Source organism: Dendrobates tinctorius, unplaced genomic scaffold (genome assembly GCF_039654945.1).
Source record: "Dendrobates tinctorius isolate UK_male_01 unplaced genomic scaffold, ASM3965494v1 ptg000258l, whole genome shotgun sequence".
Taxonomy (NCBI): domain Eukaryota; kingdom Metazoa; phylum Chordata; class Amphibia; order Anura; family Dendrobatidae; genus Dendrobates; species Dendrobates tinctorius.
The window spans coordinates 4,365,619-4,392,098 of NW_027361925.1; the positions used below are offsets into that span (position 1 = coordinate 4,365,619).

Genomic DNA, 26,480 nt, shown 5'->3' on the forward strand with positions numbered 1-26,480 from the left:
TCGAACAGAAGCTGAAGGAAGGTGACAGGTACCCAGGCCAGGGAGCAGAAGCTGTTGTGTCTGCTGTGAATGTTAAGAGGACACCCAATAAAGTTTGGACCTGATTGAACGGATTTCTGCATCTGTCTCCCGTCTGTTCCCCAGCCGAAAGGGACCACCCCCCAGTCGGCACACGTACAACAGCAGTACCAAATGAAAAATAATGGGAACTTTGGTTTCATGTAGCCATCCAGGATGTCTGTTCCAAGTGTTATTGGGGTGCGTGTAACTTTGTGGCAAGGCAGGCCTTGCATTCAAAATGCATAGACTAACAGTATGGCAGTACCAAATGACAAAAAATGGGAACTTTAGTTTCATGTAGCCATCCAGGACATCTGTTCCAAGGGTTATTTGGGTGCGAGTAACATTGTTGCAGGGCAGGCCTTGCATTCAATGCATAAGCAAACGGTATAGGAGTACCAAATGAATAATGGGAACTTGGTTTTCATGCGTCCATCCAGTACATGGGTTCAAACGCTTACTATGGTGCATGTAACTTTGGTGCAGGGCAGGCCTTGCATTCACTTCATGGGCAAACTGTATGGGAGTTAAAAAAAAAAAGCATAATGGGAACTTTGGTTTCATTTGGTCATCCAGGACGTCTGTTTTTTTGGGTTATTGTGGTGTGTCCAAATTTGGCGCAGTCCTTGCATTCACTTCATGGGCAAACTTTATTGGAGTACAAAATTCATAATAATGGGAACTTTGGTTTCATGTGGCCATCCAGGACGTCAGTTCAAAGGGTTATTGGGGTGCGTGTAACTTTGTGGCAGGACAGGCCAAGCATTAAATGCATAGGCAAACACTATGGGAGACCCATTTTCTTATAATGGGAACATTTTTTCATGAGGCCCTCCTGTACATCTCGTCAAAGGGGTATTGAGGTGCATCCTACTTGGCAGCCCAGCCACTCACTGCATAGGCAAAAACAGTATAGGATATCCATTGTTTAATAATGGGAACAACAAAGCGTCGCCAGCTGATGGCACTTTAAGAAGATTAATGCCACCTGATGCCCCTATATAGATAGGCTATGTGACTTTCAGAGTCCTTCCTTCATAAATGAAACAGGATGTGTATAATGATGTGTCACACACTACATGGCCAGCTAAGCTTGTTAAATGTTAAAATGACATTTCCCAGTGAATGCATTTGTGTTGATTGAAAGCAATGCTAATGTTCAAAATCGCATAAAAAACGCTACCTGTAAACATAGACCAAGTGGTGGAGGTACTTTTTTTTTTGGGCTGGGGTCTTTATTTTGCCATACATACAAATCATTAACCTGGAAAGAATGTTCTTTAAGATATTTCCCAGGAAAATCCATTTTGGTCTCTTTTTTGTATGTTTTAGTGTGCGCCTGTAAAAGTGGCGTAACGCTCTGATAACATTGTTCAAAGCAGTGACCTAGGAGTCAGAAATGCTTCTAAGGGTCTTGCACATGATGTTCCCATGTCATTTGAGCACTGTTCCCATCGATTTAAGATGTATTTTTAGACCCTAAAAGGACCCCCAGGGGGGATTGCGGCAAAAATGCTTGGTTTTCCCATAGACTTACATTGGGCTCGTTGTTTGGGTCGAGTACCCAAGCATTCCAATTTGCTTGACCTGAGCAACGAGAACCTGAGCATTTTAGTGCTCGCTCATCAATAGTAAGAACCTAATATTGATGATGGAAATATATGCTGCAGTCCCAATCACACTAGCAATGCAATATAAATCATATTGAACATCAAAGACAGTAAGGGTTAATGTGCAGTAAACAAAGTGTTGAGTGCTTAATACATATACATGATGCTGGAAGATGCTTGAGATGGTCCAAGGTGTGTGGTGCAGACCAGATGGCTTGGATATTAGAAATAAGGCTATAATGCATGATTACAAACCATTTGGTAGTGTCATGCTGCTGCTATGCAGGTAGATGCAAGCACCACTAGATGACAATAGAGTGGAGGGAGGACTGCACACAGCAAGAGAAAGACCTGCAGTGCAGCAGCGAGGCTGCCACCAATTGGCAACAGAAAAGTCAAACAAGCTGAGTCGATATTAGTCTGTAGCGCAGTACCAAAGGAATAAACAAACATAGAGTCAGAAGCAAGCCAAATGGGTCAGTACCGGTCAGGAGCAGATATGCCAAAGACAAGAGACAAACAGCAGGTCACGGTCCAAGCCGAGTCAGATACCAGGGAGTCATAAACATGAAAGGAAAACACTGAGTCGGGACGGGGAGTGGGGGACAAACAGACACGGGCAAAGTCAGCAACAGCAGAAGGACAAATCAGGGTACTACCAGAGTCAGATACTCACGCAGTAGGCAGAAAATATAACTGACATGGCCTGCAGGATGCAACAGGAAGAAATACCAAAGCTGAATCCAAAATGAGGCCAGGCAAAGTTAACCCTTGACATGATCAGCCCGGGAAAAGGGCAGACAGAACTCAAAACCTAGACTGGATCATGACAGGTAGCACACAGACCAGGGGCAGTGATACAAATATGGTTTACTAAGCAGATATCTAAGCAACACTCCATTTAGGCATACAGACAGGCATATCTACCAGAGCCCAACCTGCAACAATGGGCCCCTTAACTTGCGTTTCGGCAGTTCTTCCTCAGAAGGGGTGAATTTTATGCAACTGGGAGTTTCTTCAGAGCTTTCTCTGAAGGCGTGTGCTTTCATGCCTCCTTCCCAGGAAGTGTCAATCACCGCTCTGCAGCATCTGAGACTGCAACACTAGCAATATTTGGAAAGGTGAAAGCATGCTTCCCAAAGAGGATTGAAAAATGCCCAGCTGGACTGTAAAGTGAGATTTTACTTAGTATGCTCATTTGAATACCCATGTCCCTTACTGTGTTTTTAGGTGTTTATATCTTCTACTTTTTTTCTTGCTTTTGATATTCTTCCATTCCAGTAACAAGATAGGTAATAGCTCATGATCAACTCTCTACAATCACTGGTATGGATCTTTCCTATACATCCAAACAAGATCACTCGGCTAAGACATCAGTTGGAATGGGAGATTTAACTGGAGATAGCTGTTGGTCCAAGAAACCCACATCTTTTAGATATCACGGGGATACTGCAACAGAATGGGGTTAGACGATTGCAGCGTCTGGTGACACATGCACCTGTGGTAGTGAGAACAGCTTTTCTGTCTTATTTGCAGCTTTGCAGGAGTTAAACTTCTTAGCTGGACTCTTGGAGTTTTCTGTCTATAGTGGTACCAGTTGTTCTGAGTGTGTTACTCTCAGGAGGTATAAGAACCCTTCTCCTTGCTTTTGACCTTGCCAGCGACCATTCATCCTGCCTGATTGCTGTATGGCATTAGTTTGAGTGCTTATGTTTATTCGCACCTATTTGATTTCATCTACCTATCTCTTCCCTTTGTTCCACTCTGTTGTTTTGTGAGTATATCTGTATGATTGCAGTTTTCATTTATCAACAAACAACCAGAATTGGAACTACTGACACAGGAGAAGAAATATGATGTAATTGGAATTACTGAAACTTGGTGGACGATACACATGATTGGAATACAAGTGTCATGTCATGATTGTGGATGGGATCTCCTTTTCTGTCCTCGCAGGGTTAATTTTGTGTGGCCTCCCTTTGATTCCAGGAGGGCTATAAGAAACCGCCCCTCCCAGGGGTTCCTTGTCAGTGATACATTCATTCCTGGCTGAGTAGCTGACCCTGGTGTGCTTGCATACTGCTTTGTCTGTTTCTGCCTTCAAGTGTTTGACCCAATCCATCCTCCCGTTCTGAGTATTGACTTGTGATTCTGTGCTGATTGTCTGCTTCTGGTTCTCACCCCGGCTTTATATTCTGACCTTCCTCCTGTCTGACCCATTGGTACTTCTCTGATATCTTCAGTTTCCTGACTTCTGGCTGCATCCTGACAACTCTTTATGTCTTATCCTTTGGCACTACTCCGACCTCCTGGCTTGACTTCGGCGCATCCTGACTACTGTCTGGCTTCACTAGTCACAGTCGCTACTCGGCGTCTGGCCCTGCTCACTCCCCCAGTGGTCACGTGCTTCAGGTCCTTTACACAGACAGGTACGCTCACTGCCTCTCTCCCCACACACTTTATTACTTCTGGATTCCCTGGAACAGGTGTGCAGACTTCTGTATAAAATCTGCAACAGTGTTCATTATGACAAGGCTAGAAGGATACAACTTATTTGCAAGAAAAAGACTTGATAAACGAGGAGGAGGTGTCGCATTGTATGTTAGAAAAGCGTATATCTGCACAGAGATTGAAGCTTCAGAGACTGGGAGTTCTGTGGAACCTGATTGGGTAAGAATACAAGGAGAGAACAACGAAAATGACACCATTTTAGGCATTTACTACAGGCCGCATGTGCAAGCTGAAGATATGGATGAACTCTTTATGTATCAAATGGCCAAGTTCTCCAAAAACTATGACATAGTGGTCATGGGAGATTTCAACTGTCCAGACATTTGTTGTGAATCTCTCTCAGGCAAAACTAACAGGTCAAGCAAATTCTTATCATATCTTGCTGACAACTTTATCTTCCAAAAGCTAGGGGAGAAAACAAAGGAAAGGAAATGTAACATCAACTGATCTTCATTGTCCTATTAAAGGAATAGAAGAATCCAGAAATCTATAAACAGAAAGATAGTGAGGAAGCACTTAGCTAACATAAATGAATTCAAGTCTCCAGGTCCAGATGAATTACACCCGAGAGTACTGAAGGAGAAAGCAGAACAAATTTTTGAACCACTCTCCATAATCTTTGAAAATTCTTGGAGAACATGAGGAGTCCCAGAAGACTGGAGAAGAGCAAATTGTGTTCCTATCTTCAAAAAAAGGGGAAGAAGGTGGACCCAGGGAACTATAGGCCGGTGAGTCTGACTTCTATACCAGGATAAATCTTTGAACAAATTATTAAACAACATGTATGTAAGTACCTGGATAAGAATGAAGTATTTAACCAGAGTCAGCATGGGTTTCTATCTAATAAGTCATGTCAGACTAACTTAATTTCCTTCTATGACAGAATTACTGACTGGGTGGATCAGGGATATGCTGTAGATATAGAATATCTTGACTTCAGCAAAGCATTTGACAAAGTATCTCACACCATCCTTATTGAAAAAGTGACTAAGTATGGAATGGACAAGGCAACTGTTAGGTGACTTCATAAATGGCTTAGTTATTGGACCCAAAGAGTGGTCGTAAATGGCTGCACATCCAGTTGGAAGAATGTCTCACGTGGGGTACCACAGGGTTCTGTCCTGGGCCCTGTATTGTTCAACATCTTTATCAATGATTTAGATGAAGGAATTGAGGGTACACTGATTAAATTTGCTGATGACACAAAGCTAGGAGGGATAGCTAATGCTAGAGAAGGTAGAGAGAGGATTCAAAAAGTTATAAATAAACTGGATTAGTGGGCAGCAACTAACAGAACGGTTTTTAACAGGGAAAAATGCAAAGTACTACATCTGGGCAATAAAAATGAAAAAAGCATATACAGAATGGGAGGAATAGGGCTAAGCAACAGTACATGTGAAAAAGACTTGAGTATACTAATAGATCATAAACTGAACATGAGTCAACAGTGTGATGCAGCAGCAAAAAAGGCAAATGCAATTCTGGGATGTATTAACAGAATCATACAGTCTAGATCACGTGAAGTCATTATTGCCCTCTATTCCTCTTTGATCAGACATCATCTGGAATACTGTGTCCAGTTTTGTGCACCACATTTTAAAAAAGACATCAACAAACTGTAGCAAGTTCAGAGAAGAGCGACCAGAATGGTGGCCAGTCTGCAAATCATGTCTTATGAGGAACGGTTACAGGATTTGGGAATGTTTAGCTTGCAAAAAAGAAGACTGAGAGGAAACTTAATAGCTGTCTACAAATATCTCCTTCCATGGAAGTCTTCAAACAGAGGCTGGACAGACATCTGACTGGGATGATTTAGCGAATCCTGCTTTGAGCAGGGGGTTGGACCAGATGACCCAGGTCCCTTCCAACTCTACCATTCTATGATTCTATGAGAGTTGTGGCAGAACAGTAGAGGAGCAGAGCATAAGGACAGGCAGCAGACAAGGTTAAATTCCATCAGAAAATGAGAAGAAATGACAAGCAGATAATATGCCAAAATACAGAACAGAGAACACCTTAGCAGCAAAAATTAAATAATGCTCAGGCATTGGTTACTGGGTAAACAGTACACAAAGCACCTGGGGCATCAAGGTACTGACAGAAGCAGCAGGACTTTGGTGTGCAATACCCCTTTAAGAAGTCAGGGTTCATTGCACATTAGAGGTTCCAGCTTAAAGACAGCTGTAACAAGCAGCTTAACCCCTTAGTGACAGAGCCAATTTGGTACTTAATGACCAAGCCAATTTTTACAATTCTGACCACTGTCACTTTATGAAGTTATTGCTCTGGAACATTTCAACGTATCACACTGATTCTGGGAATGTTATTTTGTGTCATATTGTACTTCATGTTAGTGGTAAAATGTATTTGATATAACTTGTGTTTCTTTATGAAAAAAAATGGAAATTTGGCAAAAATTTTGAAAGCTTCAACGTATCCCACTGATTCTGAGATTCTTTTTTGTGAAATATTGTACTTCATATTAGGCCGGGGTCACACTTGCGATAGAAACACATACAGCCGCACACTCTGGTCTCGAATGCCGCCGGGTATTGATGCGAGAGACTCGCGTGAGTTTCTCACATCGTTCTCGCAAGTGTGACCCCGGCCTTAGTGGTAAAATTTCTTCGATATAACTTGCGTTTATTTATGAAAAAAATAAAATTTGGCAATAATTTTGAAAATTTTGCAACTTTCAAACTTTTAATTTTTGTACCATTAAATCATAGAGTGGTGTCACCCAAAATAGTTAATACAGTAACTAGTGGTGAGCGAGTATTCTCGTTCCTCGGGTTTCCCCAAGCATGCTCGGATGGTCTCCGACTATTTTGGCGTGCACGGAGATTTAGTTTTCCTCGTCTCAGCTGCATGATTTGCAACTGCTAGACAGCCTGAATACATGTGAGAAATGCCTGTTTGTTAGGGAATTCCCACATGTATTCAGCTTGTCTAGCAGCCACAAATCATTCAGCTGAGACGACGAAAACTAGATCTCCCTGCACACCAAAATAGTCGGAGATCACCCGAGCATGCTCGGGGAGACCCGAGCACCGATGCTACTCGCCCATCACTATTAATAACTAACATTTCCCACATGTCAACTTTACATCAGCACAATTTTGGAAACATTATTTTTTTTGTTAGGACGTTATAAGGGTTAAAAGTTGACCAGCGATTTCTCATTTTTCCAGCAAAATTTACAAAACCATTTTTTTAGGGACCACCTCACATTTGAAGTGAGTTTGGGGGGTCAATATAACAGAAAATACACAAAAGTGACACCATTCTAAAAATTGCACCCCTCAAGGTGTGCAAAACCACATTCACAAAGTTTATTAACCCTTCATGTGTTTCACGAGAACTAAAGCAATGTGGAATGAAAAAAAATAACATTTTACCTTTTTCACAAAAAGTTTACTTTGGAACCAAATTTTATAATTTTCACAAGGGTATCACGAGAAAATGGACCATATAATTTGTGCAATTTATCCTGGGTATGCCAATACCTCGTATGTGGTGGAAATCCACTGTTTTGGCACATGGCAGGGCTCAGAAGAGAAGGAGCACCATTTCACTTTTTGAATGCAAAACTGGCTGAAATTAATGGTGGCGCGATGTCGCGTTTGGAAACCCCTTGATGTACCTAAACAATGGAACCACCGAATTCTAACTCCAACCCTAACCCCAACACCCCCTAACCCTAATCCCAACCCTAACCATAACCCTAACAACAACCCTAACCCCAACACACCCCTAACCCTAATTCCAACCCTAACCATAATCCTAACCACAAACAGTAGCACACCCCTAACCCTTATCCCAACCCTAACTGTAATCCCAACCATAACCACAACCCTAACGTTAGCCCAACCCTAAGTTTAGTCCAACCCGAACCCTAACTTTAGCCCAACCCTAACTTTAACCCAACCCTAGCCCTAATAGAAAAATAGAAATAAATTGATTTTTTTTAATTTTATTATTTTTACCTAACTAAGGGGGTGAGAAAATGGGTTTGATTTACTATTTTTTTATTTTGATTGCTGTGATAGACCCTATCACAGTGATCAAAATTAACTAATAGGAGAAATGTGCCTGCCATTTTCTTACCGGAGGAAAGTGCCTGTGGCCGTGGGACAGAACCAGAGGTATCGGGGAAACTGGGGGACCCCATTTCTCTCTCCTCTGATGCGCGATCACATCAGCGGAGAGAGAAATTAAATGGAAAATCAGACTTTTTTTGTGGTCGCCGTTATTCCGTTAATAACGGCCATCGCAACACTGGGGTCAGTAAAAACCGACCCGTATCATGTTCTTTGAGGACTTAGCTACCACTCGTAGCCGAGGCCCCAGAGAAATTCTGACTCTGGGGGTGCTATACACTTATTTCTCAGCGCCATTAAACAGCGGCACTGAGGCATAAGTACCCTTAACTGCCGCTGTTAAAAGGCATATCAGCAGTCGTTAAGGGGCTAAGACCAAGAAGCAGATGTGTACAAGAGTCGAAGGCTACCAGGGAAGTATGAGACTGAAGTAAAATGCTGGGAGACTGACTGTGATAGGTAATGTAAAAGACACAGTTCCAGCTTGCTACTTAGAGGTTCAAATCTTTTGCTTAACTTCACAGAGCTTTATGGTTAACCAACAAAAAAGCTTGTGTGCAGCCATCTCTAGATGAAGCTAACTGCATCCATAAAGATAAAGCAAACTATAACCTCACATTTGATAAAACAGATGCACTTGCCACTGACCCCCTCCCTCCTGCACCCTCTTTCTGGAGCACTTTGGAATGCTCGCTCCATCTGCAATAAGCTCCACATGATCCACGACCTCTTTACCTCCCGCAACCTTTCCTTTCTGGCCCTCACTGAGACCTGGCTGACACCCCCTAACACGGCCTCCCGGCCGCACTGAGTTATGGCGGCCTCATCTTTACCCACACTCCTCGCCCTGGCAACAGACATAGTGGAGGAGAGGGTTTCCTCCTTTCTAAAAACTGCTCCTTCAACCCTATCCAAGCCCCACCGTCCCTTATCCTCCCTTCTTTCGTGGTTCACTCTGTCCATATCTACTCTCCCTCTAATCTCCAAATGGCTGTCATATACCGACCACCGGGCTCAGCCACTGCCTTCATCGACCAATTCTCCACCTGGCTCCTCCACTTTCTCTCTGCTGATATCCCCACCATCATCATGGGGAACTTCAACATCCCCGTTGACACCCACCAGCCAGCAGCCTCCAAACACATGTCACTTACCTCATCCTTTGGACTTACTCAGTGGTCCTCCACAGCCACCCACACAGATGGACATACATTAGACCTCATCTTCACCCGCCTCTGTTCCCTATCTAATCTCACAACCTCTCCCTTCCCCCTATCCTTCTCATCCTTGTCCTTCTCACCTGCCCCCCATGTCCAGCCACTAGCACATCATTGCAGAAACCTTGCACACCTAGACATTCACAGACTCTCAGACTCTCTTCTACCTCTGTCCTCCATATCTTCACTCCACAACACGGACAGTGCCACCGCTTTCTACAATGCCACCCTCACATCAGCCATAGACTCAGTCGCTCCTCTCATGCATGGCAAAGTGCGACAAACCAATATGCAACCCTGGCACAACAACCTCACCAAAAAACTTCGACAAGCATCCAGGGTCGCGGAGCGGCGCAGGAAGAAAACACACCTGCCAGTCGACTTCACTGCTTTCAAACAAGCGACACTTGCCTTTAAATCAGCCCTCACCTCTGCTAAACAGACCTATTTCACAAACCTTGTATCTTCACTATCCCACAACCCCAAACAACTGTTCAGCACATTCAAGTCTCTCCTCCGCCCACCACTGCCACCTCCAACTCACCTGATCTCTGCTGAGGACTTTGCCACCTACTTCAAAAACAAGATTGACCAAACAAGGCAAACCTTTACAGTTCCACCACCTCAACCGCTCCACAGACCAGACCTCTGCAATTCCCTAATAACCTCCCTCTCCAACATCACTGAAGGAGAGCTTACTCATCTCCTTTTCAAATCATGCCTCACCACCTGTGCACTTGACCCCATCCCTTCCCACCTGCTCTCCAACCTCACTAACATGATTATTCCAGCCCTAACCCATCTCTTCCATCTATCCCTAACTTCGGGTACCTTCCCCTCTGCCTTCAAACATGCCACCATAATAATAATAATAATTTTTATTTTTATATAGCGCTAATATATTCCGCAGCGCTTTACAGTTTGCACACATTATCACTGTCCCCGATGGAGCTCACAATCTAAATTAACACTCATCCTCAAAAAATCAAACCTTGACCCAACTGCTATGTCCAGCTATTACCCCATATCACTGCTCCTTTCGCTTCCAAACTCCTTGAACAGCATGTCCATGCTCAACTTTCCTCCCACCTCTCATCTAACTCCCTCCTTGACATCCTGCAATCTGGCTTACGCCCCCACCACTCCACTGAAACTGCCCTGACCAAAATTACTAATGACCGCACACTCAGCATTTCCCACTCCCAAACTACCTCCTCACCCCCCCTCTCTGTTGGAGTCCCCCAAGGCTCTGTCCTGGGGCCCCTACTTTTTTACATCTATACTCTTGGCCTAGGACATCTCATAAAGTCCCATGGCTTCCAGTACCACCTGTATGCAGATGACACGCAGATCTACCCCTCTGGCCCAGATGTCACCTCTCTGCTGTCCAGAATCCCGGAGTGTCTATCAGCCATATCCTCCTTTTTCACCTCGCTTCCTAAAACTCAACATAGACAAAACTGAACTCATTATCCTTCCTCCAGCTCACGTATCTTCCCTACCCAATCTATCTATTATAGTAAATGGCATCACGCTCTCTCCCGCACCTGAAATCCGCTGCCTTGGAGTAACTCTCGACTCTGCCCTGTTCTTCAAGCCACATGTCCAATCTCTTGCCACCTCCTGTCGCCTCCAACTCAAAAATATTTCCAGAATCCGTCCCTTCCTCAGTCCTCAATATACTAAAACTCTTGTACAAGCCCTCATCATCTCCCGCCTTGACTACTGCAACACTCTCCTCTGTGGCCTCCCTGCTAACTCTCTTGCACCACTCCAGTCTGTCCTTAATTCTGCTGCCCGATTAATCCACCTCTCTCCTCCTCTGTCTCTCCCCTCTGCAAATCCCTCCATTGGCTCCCAATTCCCCAAAGAATCCAGTTCAAACTACTAACACTGACCTACAAAGTCATTCACAACCTTTCCCCTCCCTATATCTCTGAACTAATCTCCCAATATCTTCCCTCACGTACTCTTCGATCCTCCCAAGACCACCTACTCTCCTCCACACTTATTCATTCCTCACACAACCGCTTCCAAGATTTCACCCGAATATCCCCTATCCTCTGGAATGCCATGCCTTAACACCTCCGATTATCCACCACCCTCGGATCCTTCAAACGGAACCTGAAAACCCATCTTTTCAGGAAAGCTTACAGCCTGCAATGACCATTCTGTCGCCTCACCACCACCTGAGCTGCCGTCTCATCACCACCAGAGCTGCTGCACCCCCGACCTTCTGTCTCTTCCCCACTATCCCGTAGAATGTAAGTCCACAAGGACAGGGTCCTCTCCCCTCTGTGCCAGTCCGTCATTGTAAATTTGTTGTGGAAATTTGTTTACTGTTAACGATATCTATAACTTTGTATGTAACCCCCCTTCTCATGTACAGCACCATGGAATTAATGGCGCTATATAAATAAATAAATAATAATAATAGGTGGCACCAGAGTTCAAGTCGTCTTCCTACCTGAAGAGACAATTTGCATTTGTTATTGTGTAAGGAGGTGGCGGGGACTCCCAATTGCCTCCTCTCTCCTACACACTGATCCCATGTGGCACCCCAATGGTTCCCTCATGTTTACATTGTTATGCTGTGTATTAACGTGTAATGTGCTGTATATGCTACGTAACTGCATTTGTACATAGTTAGGGGGCCGGTCCAACAGGCTTACAGGGAAGGGATTTCATGTTCTTGCAGCAGAGCCCGGGCAGGTTTGCCCAGGGCAGGACACTCTCCACAGCCCAGAAGTGAGGGTACCCCGGTCAGGGGGACACAATCTGCCACGGACTGTCGGGCAGTGTGGACAGGCCCTGGTACGGTGGGAACGTCTCAAGGAAAACTGCTGTGGTTTCCAAACCTGCATGGGAGCCATTAATGCTGTGCAGCCTCATGAAGTCACAGAGACAGAGCGGGAAGCATTGTGTTGTGTACAGTAAAGTCTTCCCATTGGAACAGAACTGTGGCCTGTGGTGTTTTCCTGAGTGCTCATCCCCAGCGGCTGAAGTGAGCGTGGGATGAAGGAAACTGATTGTACCGCAGGACTGGGATGTCACTTTTCTGTTCGTGGGCAAGGGGTCAGAGTGTTCACTTACTGTTGCTTGCTGGACTTGGTCATGACTACCACCCTGTGCCAGCTTGTTACAATTGTATGGCATATAATGTGTTAAATAGCAAGTTAACTACTTTTTTTTTTATAGATTAAGTGTAAATTATAAGTCTATTAAAAATGCAGTTAATAGGTCTTACAATGAGCAGAAACAGTGTTTTCCATTAGGCACACACATTACGGCTTATTCTGAAAAGTTGCCTGAAAGTGCACTTACACTTTAGAGTTTTCTACATCTGCAGTTAAATGGTTCTTATTAGACATGAGCGAATTTGTTAGTTTTTTGTCCCCGAATCTGAATTTGCCATATTCGTGCCATATTCGAACCCTATTTGTGTCGAATGTATGTTTAATGATCGCTTCCGAACATATTCAGTAATTTCTACTCCCATTGACTCTAATGACTTTTGGCTTTGTTGGACTAATATTGCAAAAACAACCGAATCCGAACAAATTCACTCATCTCTAGTTACTTATTGAATACAGTAGCAATTGAATAACTCTATATGAAAAAGCTCCTACTACAAAAGATCAAATACATTTTATAAGTCTAAAAGATTTGGGGTCTTAGAAATAGAATTGTGTTAAACCAGGAAATAAAATATTTGAAGAAGTAAATATATTTAAGCCTTGAACTTACAGAACAAACTGAAGTACTGGCCCAGCTTCCAATCAACATTGTTCCTGCAGACATTTGCTGAGAAAAGAGAAAACAGGCAAAAATCTTTATATCCGGTATATTAAAATTCTTTTTACATTTTACTAGCTGAAGAGCCCGGCATTGCCCTGGCATAGTAGCTAACTGTGGTTAGTTATAGCAATTATAATGATTATATTTCACATAAATCCACCTTGTTTTCTGTTTGGGCCTACTTAAAGCCACATGGATCTCTCACTCACTGCTGGAGTATTGTGTCTAGCTGTTAGTCTAGTTCCAGACTCCAGCTCCTGAACTTTCTCATCCAGACTGTTCTCAATTGTTTCCTACCACTCCTTTGCTATCTACCAGAACTTCTATTACCACTTGCTATTCCTTGCTCGTGCTCTCCGGCCATTGAATTCCAACAGTGCTACACCAGTATCGCAACAGGGTGTGTTGGGAGTGAGGACATGAAATTGTCTTGAATTGGGGGTTGAGAGAGTGAGAACATTTAATTGCAATGTTCTGGTATGGGAAAGATGAAATCAGGTTGCATTGAATTGGAGGTTGGGAGAGAGGACATGGAATTGTAATAAATTGGGGGTAGGAGAGAGGACACATAGCTGCAATTAACTGGGTGGATGGGATAGAGGACACTGATTGTGGGGATAGGACACATGACAGGGACTTGCAATGAATACAAAGGAGAGAAAAAGAGGCTGAGTAATTTATATTTTTATGGGTTGCATGGTAGCTCAGTAGTTAGCACTATTACTTTGCAGTGCTGAGATCCTGGGTTCATTCATACCCCACCAACATCTGCAAGGAGTTTGTATGTTCTCCCCGTGTTTGCGTGGGTTTCCACCGGGTTCTCCGGTTTCATCCTCATTCCAAAGACATACTGATAGGGAATGAAGATTGTGAACCTAATGGGGACAGTGATGATAATGTGTGTAAAGCGCTGTGGAATATGATGGCGTTATATAAGCAAAGCATAATAAATAAATAATTGACTTGGGGAAAATTGGCTATTTATAGCTTTAGGGAGGTACAAGTGCTGGCTTATCAATTTATATTTTTATGGGCAGCACGGTGGCTCAGTAGTTAGCACTACTGCTTTGCAACGCCGAGGTCCTGGGTTCATTCATATCCCACCAAGTACAACATCTGCAAGGAGATTGTATGTTTTTCCCATGTTGTTGTGGGTTTCCTCCGGGTACTCTGGTTTTCTCCCACATTCCAGAGGTCATACATATAGGGAATCTAGATTGTGAGCCCCATCGGGGGCAGTGCCAATAATGTCTGTAAAGCTCTGTGGAATATGAAGGTGCTATATAAGTAAAGCATAATAAATAAATAATAAATAATTAACTTGGAAACAAGTTTAGGGAGGTACAAGTGCTGGCCTATCAATTTATATTTTTAATGGTTAGCTGCACTTTATATATATATATATGTATTCAGGAGCGCATTATTGTGTACTAAGTCTAACAATGCAGCCCATGCCCTAACAGGATTTTTCTAAGTGACCCTTGAACTGCATTTTAGCTTGAGCCCCTTGATATAGACTTTACTTCAGAACATCCCATTTGGTCATCAGAACTAGTGTTAGGTGAAGGCTGGGGTCAGACTTGTGAGTGCAATGCGAGAAACTCGTGTGAGTCTCTCGCATCAATACCCGGCACTGCTGCCAGCACTCAAACCAGAGTGTGCGGTTGCATAGAAATACATGCAGCCGCACACTCCAGTCCCAAGTGCTGCCAGCAGTGCCGGGTATTGAAGCAAGAGACTCGCACAAGTTTCTCGGCTTGCTCTCGCAAGTCCGACCCCGGCCGAACTCAGACACTCATGGTGCTCTAACTCCAGTTTTATTGAACTGCTGAAGGCTGGGGAGTTGCAGTTGTAAAACATTGCAAAAAAGTGCCCGTATTACACTCATCATCAGTAAATCAAGTATTACGTAGAGCTTCAGGTTACACAGCAGCAAGAAAAAAGTTAAAGTCTTGCTGCAATTTACTGAACACTAAAGCCCCTTTTGCTTTAGGCACTCAAGGGGTCTCATCTGTGAAATTTGACATTAAACAAAAATTGATGCCATCAATGGCGGTAATGGAAAACCTCAGTTAATTAGGGGGGGTTTTCACTAACGTTATTTTCTTCATGTCTTGAAACTATATCACGTTAGAACATGTTATGTTGTTGGAATTCACCTTGTGTGAAATGGAGAAATTATTAAAAGGAATAGACCATTGTGTGAATACATAAGTTAGTTCAGTTCACTACCTGCTTCTGTAATAAGCCTACCACTATTACAGGGAGATATAAATGGACAAAAAAGGTCCAGTCCTCAAAGTAAAAACGGAGAGGAGTTCCATACCACTAATGGTTAAGGTAGAATTCTAAATGTCACCATGAGGAAGAAGGTTGCTGAGGAGCACTACATCTTACAAACCAATAGAGAATGTGAAGATAACATTAACCAATTAACTTTTTAAAATACTTACAATCCCAGGCACCCAATACAGGGTGCCAAACAATAAGGATTTCAGGCCATGGTTAGAAAGAGAGATCGCCAATGATATGCCCAATGAGCACTCCAAAATGGACAAGCTAATCAGAACAATCTAGAAAGAAAACATATTTCATATTAGGAACATTTCTATGTTTATTCTGCAAAATCATATAAAATTCATTACATCAGACAAATAGAGTGAATCTAAAGGGGCTTTATATTAGTAAATGTAGATACTCTGTAGTCACTGCCATACCGGCAGCACTTCCTTCCTCTGATGCGTTGCAGGATCCTTGGGTGCGTAGACAATGCTCTTTCAATCTCCTGCATTTCCCCATATCACAATTTAAAACAATTTTGCAAACATCACGGTAAAAATATTAGTAATCCTAATGCACATTTTTGCTTCGATAGCAGAAATCATGACAAAAATTATGCGTTTTTGTCGCGATATTTGCAACATCATGGTAAAAAATGACATAATAGACAGAGGCATTATATCAAGAATGGTCATTTTTTATATTTTTTTTTTTACAATGAAAATTGAAGAGAGTACCAGAGGAGAGAGGAGGTAGATGTATTGTTAACTATCATACATCAGAGATACTGTGACTGGATCGCTGTCGCAACTGACCCAGGAGCTCAACCTTCAGCCTACGAGAGACACCACCACCTCCGGCTGTCTAAATTAGCGTCTCTGTTACTAGGGTTATTAATGCATGACCTTGATCCTTAGCAGTTGAGAAAGTTTTTATGGATACAACATGAACATTTTTAATCAAACTAATTAAGGAATTATTTATTTGAAAGTACAGTTCATTTTTAATGAAGAATATTAAAATTATAGAGGGTAATCTGTACTTCATTGTATTCAGTATTGTGATTTCTAAGTGTAATATTTTTTAATGCTACTTCAAGTGTCTAATTCCTGGTGGCAGCACAAACACCATTTATTAAGCTATCAATTTTTTATTTAAGTCTTTTATCAAGAGGCCCCAATCCTGATGGCAACATCCATAGTTTACATTTTGTAATAACTCTGAACATCCAGTGCTAATATGTATAGAGCCCACTTATTTACATTCTTCACATTACTTTCTGCCTTCTATCCACTCTATCCTGTCCTTATTTGCTTGTCCATCTCCTCCCTATTTTCATACCTGGTGACACTCATTGCATTATCTACAATGTCAGATATATCAAAGAAAATAAATCATTTCTGACTTGTAATTCCTGTATGTGAAATGTTGTAAGAGGGTTCAAAAATGAGCCCACTGCCCTTTTACAAAGGAGTAAGAGCTGATGTGGCCTGAACGCCAATGTTATGCCCTGAACTGTGCAAGACAGATATATCCTAAGTTGGTTGATATGAGTAAGCCTTGACCCCATTTTGGTGGAAATACCACCTAATACTTAAACGGTTTGTCTTAATCTTTCTTCACCGCTCCTATGCTTCCTGAATTCCTGTTTGCTAGGGGTGGTGCACTCCTGAAGATTGATCATTCAGACCAGCATCCTGTTCTGAATTGTTCACACTCCCAGGCTGCTTGCACAGACAGATTTGGTGGTGCACTGAAGTGGGTAGGATGCAGCAATCCAGTTGGTGCAAGAGTGGTACTAGCAAGCTCTAAAATATAGAATCTGCTCATTCCTGGCACTCCCAGCTTAGGCAACTGGCCACTCTGAGACTGCAGGTAGGCCAAAAATATAGGCAATGAGCTGTACAAAATACAATAAAAAAATTCTCAGTTCCAGAGAACATAGAGAATTTTTAATAATAGGTAAATTACAAAGTTGCTTTTTTTACAAGCACTTTTCAATTTTGCATATTAATGAAGAGGGGACAACCCCTTCAAGTTACAATAATATTATGCAAATGGAATTACAGTCATGGAAAAAGTGTGGACACTGGTCACCCTTGAAATTGATCCAGAAAACAAAGCATTTCTCCCAGAAAATTACTGTGATTACTCATGTTTTGTTCTGTGTGTATTGGAACAACACAAAAAAAACAGAGGAATAAAAGACATTTGGACATAATTTCACACTAAACCCCAAAAATGGTCAGGACAAAATTGTTGGCTCCTTCAACTTAGGCCTCTTTCACACTTCAGTTTTTTTGCATCAGTTCAAATCCGCCAAAAAGGCAGAGAAGCGGATCGATCCTGAAAATGAGGAAATTGAAAGGAAACGCTGGCCGGGAAGGAGAGGGAGAGGGAGAGGGAGAGGGAGAGAGAGAGAGAGAGAGAGAGAGAGAGATTTTTTTTGTCCGGCACCCAGAAAGAATTTCGGGTTAAATTAGTCTCTGGAGGATCCGCCAGAAAAAAAAACGTTGCAAGCTCCATTTTGAAATCTTTGAGGATGGTGACGGACAGCAACTTTTGGCGGATCCTCAAAAAAAGCGGATGCAACGGATGGTAATCCGTCACAATCCGCCATTAATGCAAGTCAATGGGGGAAAAAACGGATCCTCAAAAGAAAATTGAGGATCCGTTTTTTTCAAAACCTGGCGGATTGTGACTGATTGTAAAAAACGGAAGTGTGAAAGAGGCCTTAATATAACACTAGTGATGAGCGAGTATACTCGTTGCTCGGGTTTTCCAGAGCATGCTTGGGTGTCCTCAGAGTATTTTAGCATGTTCAGAGATTTAGTTTTCCTCATCTTATCTGCATGATTTGTGACTTGTAGACAGGCTGAATACATGTGGGAATTCCCTAGCAAACAGGCATTCCGCAAATCATGCAGATAAGATGACAAAACTAAATCTCCGAGCACGCCAAAATACTCGGCGGACACCCGAGCATGCTCTGGAAACCCGAGCAACGAGTATACTTGCTCATCACTATATAACACCCTTTGGAATAAATAACTCCAATCAATCACATCCTATAACCATCAACAAGCTTCTTCTCTCAATTGGAATTTTTGCAAACTGTTCAAGGTCTCTCATATTTGAAGGGTGCTTTCTCCCAACAGCAATTTTAAGATCTCTCCACAGGTGTTTAATGGGATTTAGATCCAGACTCATTGACAGCCACTTCAGAATTCTCTAGTGCTTTGCTTCCATTGATTTCTGGGTACTTTTTGAAGTATCTTTGGGGTCATTGTTCTGCTAGATGACCCATAACCTAGGACGCAAAACCAGTGTTCTGACACTGGACACTACATAGTGACCCAAAATCCTTTGGTAATCTTCATATTTTATGATACCTTGCACCCAGTCAAGACACTCAGAGCCAGAGGCAGCAGAACAAACCTAAAACATCTTTGAACCTCCATCAAATTTGAATGTGGGTACTGTGTTCTTTTCTTTGTAGGACTCATTCTGTTTTCAGTAAACATTAGAATTAAGTGTTTTATCAAAAATCTCTATCTTGGTCTCATCTGTCCACAAGACTCTTTCACAGAAATACTTTGGCTTACACTCATACACTACCGTTCAAACGTTTAGGGTCACTTCGAAATTTCCTTATTTTTTAAAGGAAAGCACAGTTTTTTCCAATGAAGCTAACATTAAATGATTTAGAAATACACTCTATACAATGTTAAAATGGTAAATGACTATTCTAGCTGCAAATGTCTGGTTTGTAATGCAATATGTTCATAGATGTACAGAGGCCCATCTCCAACATCCATCACTCCAGTGTTCTTATGGTACTTTGTGTTTGCCAACTGTGTAAGAAGGCTAATGGATGGTTAGAATACCCTTGAAAACCCCTGTGCATGTATGTTAGCACAGCTGAAAACAGTTTGGCTGATTAGAGAAGCTATAAAGCTGACCTTCCTTTGAGCTAGTTGAGAATCTGGAGCATTACATCTGCTGGTTCCATTAAACTCTCAAAATGGCCAGAAAAAAGAACTTTCATGTGAAACTCGACAGTCTATTCTTGTTCTTAGAAATTAAGGCTATTGCATGCAAGAAAATGCCAAGAAACTGAAGATTTCTTGCAATGGTGTGTACTACTCCCTTCAAAGGTGAGCACAAACAGGCACTAACCAGAGTAGAAAGAGAAGTGGGAGGCCCCGCTGCACAACTGAGCAACAAGACAAGTACATTAGAGTCTGTAGTTTGAGAAATCGATGCCTCACAGGTCCTCAACTGGCAGCTTCATTAAATAGTACATGCAAAACGCCAGTGTCAAGGTCTACAGTGAAGAGGTGACTGCAGGATGCTGACCTTCAGGGCAGAGCGGCAAAGAAAAAGCCATATCTGAGACTGGCTAATAAAAGAAAAAGATTAATATGGGCAAAAGAACACAATGGACAGAGGAAGATTGGAAAAAAGTGTTATGGACAGACGAATCCAAGTTTGAGGTGTTTGGATCACACAGAAGAACATTTGTGAGACCCACAACAACTGAAAAGATGCTGGAAGAGTGCCTGACACCATCTGTCAAGCATGGTGGAAGTAATGTGATGGTCTGGGTTTGCTTTGGTGCTGGTAAAGTGGGAGATATGTACAAGGTAAAAAGGATTTTGAATAAGGAAGGCTATCACTCCATTTTGCAACGCCATGCCATACCCTGTGGACAGGACTTGATTGGAGCCAGTTTCATCCTACAACAAGACAATGACCCAAAGCACACCTCCAAATTATGCAAGAACTATTTAGGGAAGAAGCAGGCAGCTGGTATTCTATCTGTAATGGAGTGGCCAGCACATTCACCAGATCTCAACCCCATTGAGCTGTTGTGGGAGCAGCTTGATCGTATGGTACACAAAAAGTGCCCATCAAGGAAAACCAACTTGTTGGAGGGCTTCTGGAAGCATGGGGTGAAATTTCTCCAAATTACCTCAGCAAATTAACTGCTAGAATGCCAAAGTTCTGCAATGCTGTAATTGCTGCAAAGGGAGCATTCTTTGACAAAAGCAAAGTTTGAAGGAGAAAATTATTATTTCAAATAAAAATCTTTTTTTCGAACCTCGTCAATGTCTGGACTAGATTTTAAATTCATTTGGCAACTCATTTGATTAATAAAAGTATGAGTTTTCATGGAAAACGCAAAATTTTCTGGGTGACCCCAAACTTTTGAACGGTAGTGTATATTTTGGCAAACTGCAGTATAGCTATTTTATGTCTGTCAGTAATGGAGTCATCCTGGGTCTCCTGCCATAACATTTAATTTCATTCAAATATTGATGTATATTTCGCTCTGACACTGATGCACCCTAAGCCAGCTGGACAGCTTGAATTTCTTTGGTACTTGATTGGGGCTGCTTATCCACCATCCGGACTATCTTGCTTTGCAACCTTTCAGCAATATTTCTCTGCTGTACACGTCCAGGGAGATTAGCTACAGTGCCATGCGTTGCAAACTTCTTGATTTTGTTGCACAACATAGACAAACAAACATCAAGATATCTGGAGATGCACTTGTAACCTTGAGATTGTAGGTATTGTTCAGCAATTTTGGTTATCAAGTCCTCAGACAGTTCTCTTCCTTCTATTCTCCATGACTAGAGTGGCACCCACAGACACACAATTCAAAGACTGAGTCAACTTCTCCCACACTTTCAACTTCAGGTGTGATTTTCATATTGCCCACACCTGTTACTTGGCACACGTGAGTTTGGACGAGCATCACTTGCTTGAAACAATCTTTTTTACCAGCAATTTTGGAAATTGCTAATGAAGCGACAGTGAAACAAGTGTTGGAGTGTGGTGAGGTGGCAGTGGTGTGTCATTCAGGTTGGTATTTGATTATTATTCTGAATGCATTCCATTGATATTGTCTACAGTGTTTTCATTGTGGTACTGCTGCCCATGGGATTTTAATTTTCTATCATTTGTACTATTGCACTATGCACTTTTTCCTATGTTAACCATATTAAATTTTAAATGGTATTTGGTTACTTATCTTAATATTTTATTGGTGTTACTGGTTCATGGATACAGTTACCTTTTACATAGACCAGTCATTAGTTATTTACATTAACTAACCTGAATATCATATTTGTTTAATATCTATGCTACTGGTCTACTTGGACCATCAGTCCCCGCAATTTTCATTGTTATTGTGGATTTATTTAGATTTAAATTTTTATGTTTTTGATTTACTATTTGCCAATCTGGGTGACCTATCCTGCCCCCTCACCTATCATTGTTTTATATTTCATATCTTTTTTCCAATAATTATGCCTTGTGTAATTATTTTTTTTTTCCTTGCTGTGCAATCATGTTTTTAATATACAGTACAGCTAATAAAGTCTGTAATAAAAATAATTTTTATTTATATAGCGCCAACATATTCCACAGCTCTTTACAGTTTAACAGTTTCAAATACAACAGTCGTAAGTAACAATGTTAACAATAATACAATCTACAATGAGGTGGGGGAGATACAAAGTACAGGTGTGTAGTTACAATGGTGTATTTACAATGATGGTCCAGACATCTTGAGGGAGTGGGAGGTAGATGAAGATAATGAATGGGCTACACACACACACTTACACATAAAATTACTTTGATTAGGGAACGTGATAGGCTGCTCTGAACAAATGTGTTTTGAGGGAGCGCCTAAATCTGTGTGAGTTGTGGCTGGACCTAATTTCTTGGGGTAGAGCACTTCAGAGACGCAACGAGGGAAAAGTCTTGGAGTCAGGAGTGGGAGGTACGGATTGGTGCAGAGTTTAGTTAAAAGTTGTTTGCAGAGCGCAGCGATCGGCTAGGCCGATAGACAGAAATGAGGGAGGAGATGTAGGGGGTGCCGCACTGTGGAGAGCTTTGTGGGTGAGAAAAAGTAATTTGAATTGGATCCTATAATGAATGGGCAGCCAGTGTAATGATTGGCGAAAAGCAGACACATCCGAGTACCGATTAGCCAGATGGACGACCCTGGCTGCTGCATTAAGGACGGACTGGAGAGGGGAAAGTCGAGACAGGGGGAGGCCAATTAATAGAGCATTACTGTAGTCCAGGCGGGAGTGGATCAGGGTGACAGTGAGGGTTTTGTTGTCTCCATGGTGAGAAAAGGGAGGATTCTAGAGATGTTGTTTAGGTATAAGCGGCAAGAGCAGGCAACAGATTGTATATGGGATGTGAAGGAGAGATTGGTGTTAAACATAACACCCAGACAGCGCGCCTGCTGCCGGGGTGTATTTATGGTGCCACCCACAGAGAGGGAAATGTCAGATTTAGGGAGGTTAGTAGACGGCGTGAGCAGAAGAAGTTCAGTTTTGCAAAGGTTGAGTTTCAGATAGAGAGTGGACATGATGTTGGAGACTGCAGACAGACAGTCACTGGCGATCTGTAGTACAGCAGGGGTAAGGTCAGGGGATGACGTGTATAGTTGTGTGTCATCAGCATGAAGATGGTACTGAAATCCAAATCTGCTGATGGTCTGTCCAATTGGGGCCATGTAACGAGAGTAGAGAAGTGGGCCAAGGACTGAGCCCTGAGGTACCCAACAGTGAGAGGAAGAGGAGATGAAGTGGAGCGAATGCACAAAAAATGAAGGAGCGGTCAGAAAGATAGGAAGATAACCAGGAGAGAGCAGTGTCCTTAATGCCTAGTGATTGGAGACTAGAGAGTAGGAGATGTTGATCAACAGTGTTGAAAGCTGCAGAAAGGTATAGAAGAATGAGCAGAGAGTGGTCACAGTTACATTTTGTTGTCAGAAGGTAATTGGTCACTTTGATGAGTGCAGTTTCTGTTGAATGTAGGGGGAGGAAGCCAGACTATGACTAGGGTCTAGGAGGGAGTGAGTGGAGAGGTAACAAGTAAGGCAGGAGTAGACCGGGCACTCCAAGAGTTTAGAGATGAAAGGGAGATTGGAGACTGGTCTGTAGTTGTTTGTGCAAGATGGGTCGAGAGCGGGTTTCTTTAATAATGGAGTAATGATAGAATGTTTGAAGGAGGAGGGGAAAATGCCTGAGGAGAGGGAGAGATTAATGATTGTTTTTTTTGTGAGTTGTGACGACTGGAGAGAGAGACTGGAGGAGATGTGAGGGAATGGGGTCAGTAGTGCATGTAGTTGGATGAGAAGAAGAGAGGAGCCTGGAGACTTCTTCTTCTGTAATGGAAACAAATGTGGAGAGTGAGCCAGGGGAAATGCAGGGAGGGATGGGAGTCACAGCACCTGGTGGCTAGGAGCGGATTTCCTGACAGATATTAACTATTTTCTCTATAAAGTGGGAGGCCAGGTCATCAGCACAAATGTTTGTGATAGGGGCTTGTGCTTTAGGCCTGAGGAGGGAGTGAAAGGTGTCAAAAAATTTCTTGGGGTTGTTGGATAGTGAGGAGATCAAGGTGGTGAAGTAGGTCTGTTTGGCGAGGTGAAGGGCAGAGCTATAGGTTCTTAACATAAATTTGAAGTGGATGAAGTCTTCTGGTGTGCGGGTTTTCCTCCATAAGCGTTGAGCCCTCCTAGAGCATTGCTGGAGAAATTGTAATCTTAATTTGCATTATACATATATATTTATCTGTGAATACTTTTTTGCTTGGGTTTATGCTTTGCATTTTTTGGTATTCATGACACAATTTAAATGATTTTCATGTATGGGATTTCTCTTCTGTGATTTTCATTTTGCCCACATTTGTTACTTGGCACAGGTGAGTTTGGACGAGCATCACTTGCTTGAAACAATCTTCTTTGGAAAGGTGCCCACCATTTTGTCCAGCCTATTTGGGGTTTTGGTGTGAAATTATATCCAATTACATCCAATTAGCCTTTTGTCCTCTATTTATTTTGTGTGGTTCCAATACGTTCACAAAGAAAATAAATGTGTAGAACAAACATGTGTAATTGTAATATTTTTCCGTGAGAAATCTCCTATAGATGGCTTGCTTACATTTTGATTTTATCCTCCTCAGCACATGTATATGAATTATATATGTACAACTGTATACTGTTTTATTAAATTATATACCCATGCTCTATTTATTTATTATTCAGTGTGTATACCAATTTAGGTCTTTTTACATATATTTAAACCAGGTTACACCTTTTCTTACCTATGTTGTCTCAATATTATCGTATGTCATTTTTGTTCTATTTTTATATATTCTAAATAAATGTGATGTTTTTACTGTATTTTGGCTTGCATTTTTTCTAAATTTGGGTTATTGTTGATATGATGCATATAAGCCGTACTATAAGGATTGTGGTCATAGGTGTATAATGTGAAGAAGAAGTCCTATTGACTTCGAAACGTGTTGAGTGAATAAACCATCATCTTTATCCTTAAATTGTGTCGACCGTAATTTGTACAACAGTGCGGGTGTCATCCATGAATTTTTCCAGTTTTAATACTATGACTTGGTCACCGATTTGACCAGAGGAGCTGCACCAGCTGTCAACTCTGATGAGTTTCTATGGGCTAATGTGAAGATATTTCAGGTGACTAAAATCTGATTGTACACCCTTATTTATCTATTGGATAAGACCCTATTTGCGCTTTTCTCTCCTACCGTATTCCTTATTGGCTTATTTTTAGTGACTCTAGTTGTACTTTTGAATGACACCATTGATTTAAAAAAGGCAGTCCCACAGTTGTTGTTAAGGTTTTGCTTACTTATTGTTCATTCTGCAGTAAAACTTATGGTACATGGAAATACTGTAAGATTGTCCAAACTATAGCAAACGAAGATACCAAACTTAATTATTTTTTTTTTATTTAAGTGGTGAAAAAAAATAATTAAAAAATCATTAACCCCCTAAAAAATTAGCCTGGGTAGCCATTTTCCAAAACCCATACCATTTTTATTTTTCAGTCGATTGAGCTCTGTGAGGTCTAATTTTTTTTCTTGATGACCTGATATTTTTATTGATACTATTTTGTGATATAAACGACGCTTTGATAACGTCTTAATGCATTTTTTGGTGGAGCTATTTTGTGGTAACCAAAAATCAACAATTTTGGAATTTGATTTTTTTTCTCCTCAAATTTTTTTTATTCATCAAGTTAATTAATTTTATATTTTCAGAGATCTAATTTTTTCGTGTATATTTTCTATTTGTTTTTACATATCTTCATTGTTATCTAGGGTAAAGGTGATTTAAAATTTTTATAACTTATTTGTTTATCTTTTTAAAAACCTTTTCATTAACGTTTACTGTATTTGTCCCCTTATGCAACTGGAACCCACGATCGTCTGATCGCTTTTACTATGCACAGCAATATCCCAGTATTGCTGCATATAGTAAAAATCACTGTCTTCTATGGCTCTGCCTGGATATCACAAAAGTGATCACATGACAGGCCCAAGGGGGGGGCGTTCAACAGGTCTCCAAGCTGTCATATCAACCCATTGGTTCACTCCTATTGCATAGCAGGGAAGCCTAGACTGACATATTGGCTGGGACATGACCCTTAAATGCCATAGTCAGCAATTGATAGTGGAATTTAACCCCTTTGAGACCTAGCCTGTTTTCACCTTTCTTACCAGGTCAATTTTTACAATTCTGACCACTGTCAATTTATGTGGTTATAACTCTGGAACGCTTCAACGGACCTGGTGATTCTGAGGCTGTTTTCTCGTGACATATTGTACTTTATGATAGCATTCAAATTTATTTGATATAACTTGTGTTATTTGTGAAAAAAATGGAAATTTGGCAAAAATTTAGAAAATTTTTCAATTTTCAAACTTTTAATTTTTATGCCCTTAAATCAGGAGTCATATCACACACAATAGTTAATAAATAACAATTCCCACAGTCTACTTTACATCAGCCCCATTTTGGAAACTTTTTTTTGTTTTTTTGTTAGGAAGTTATAAGG

General features: G+C 41.6%; 1 protein-coding gene across 2 annotated transcripts in view; it reads right to left on the minus strand.

Annotated features, from left to right (window-relative positions):
* Window positions 1-26,480, minus strand: part of LOC141069330 (uncharacterized) — a 249,740-nt gene that overhangs the window by 144,781 nt on the left and 78,479 nt on the right. For both annotated transcript variants that reach the window (XM_073558802.1, XM_073558801.1), the window contains exons 3-4: window positions 15,750-15,869; window positions 13,246-13,302 (exon numbers count right to left, since the gene is read on the minus strand). In XM_073558802.1, coding sequence (XP_073414903.1) covers window positions 13,246-13,302; window positions 15,750-15,869 — 177 coding nt within the window. The remainder of the gene's footprint in view (window positions 1-13,245; window positions 13,303-15,749; window positions 15,870-26,480) is intronic.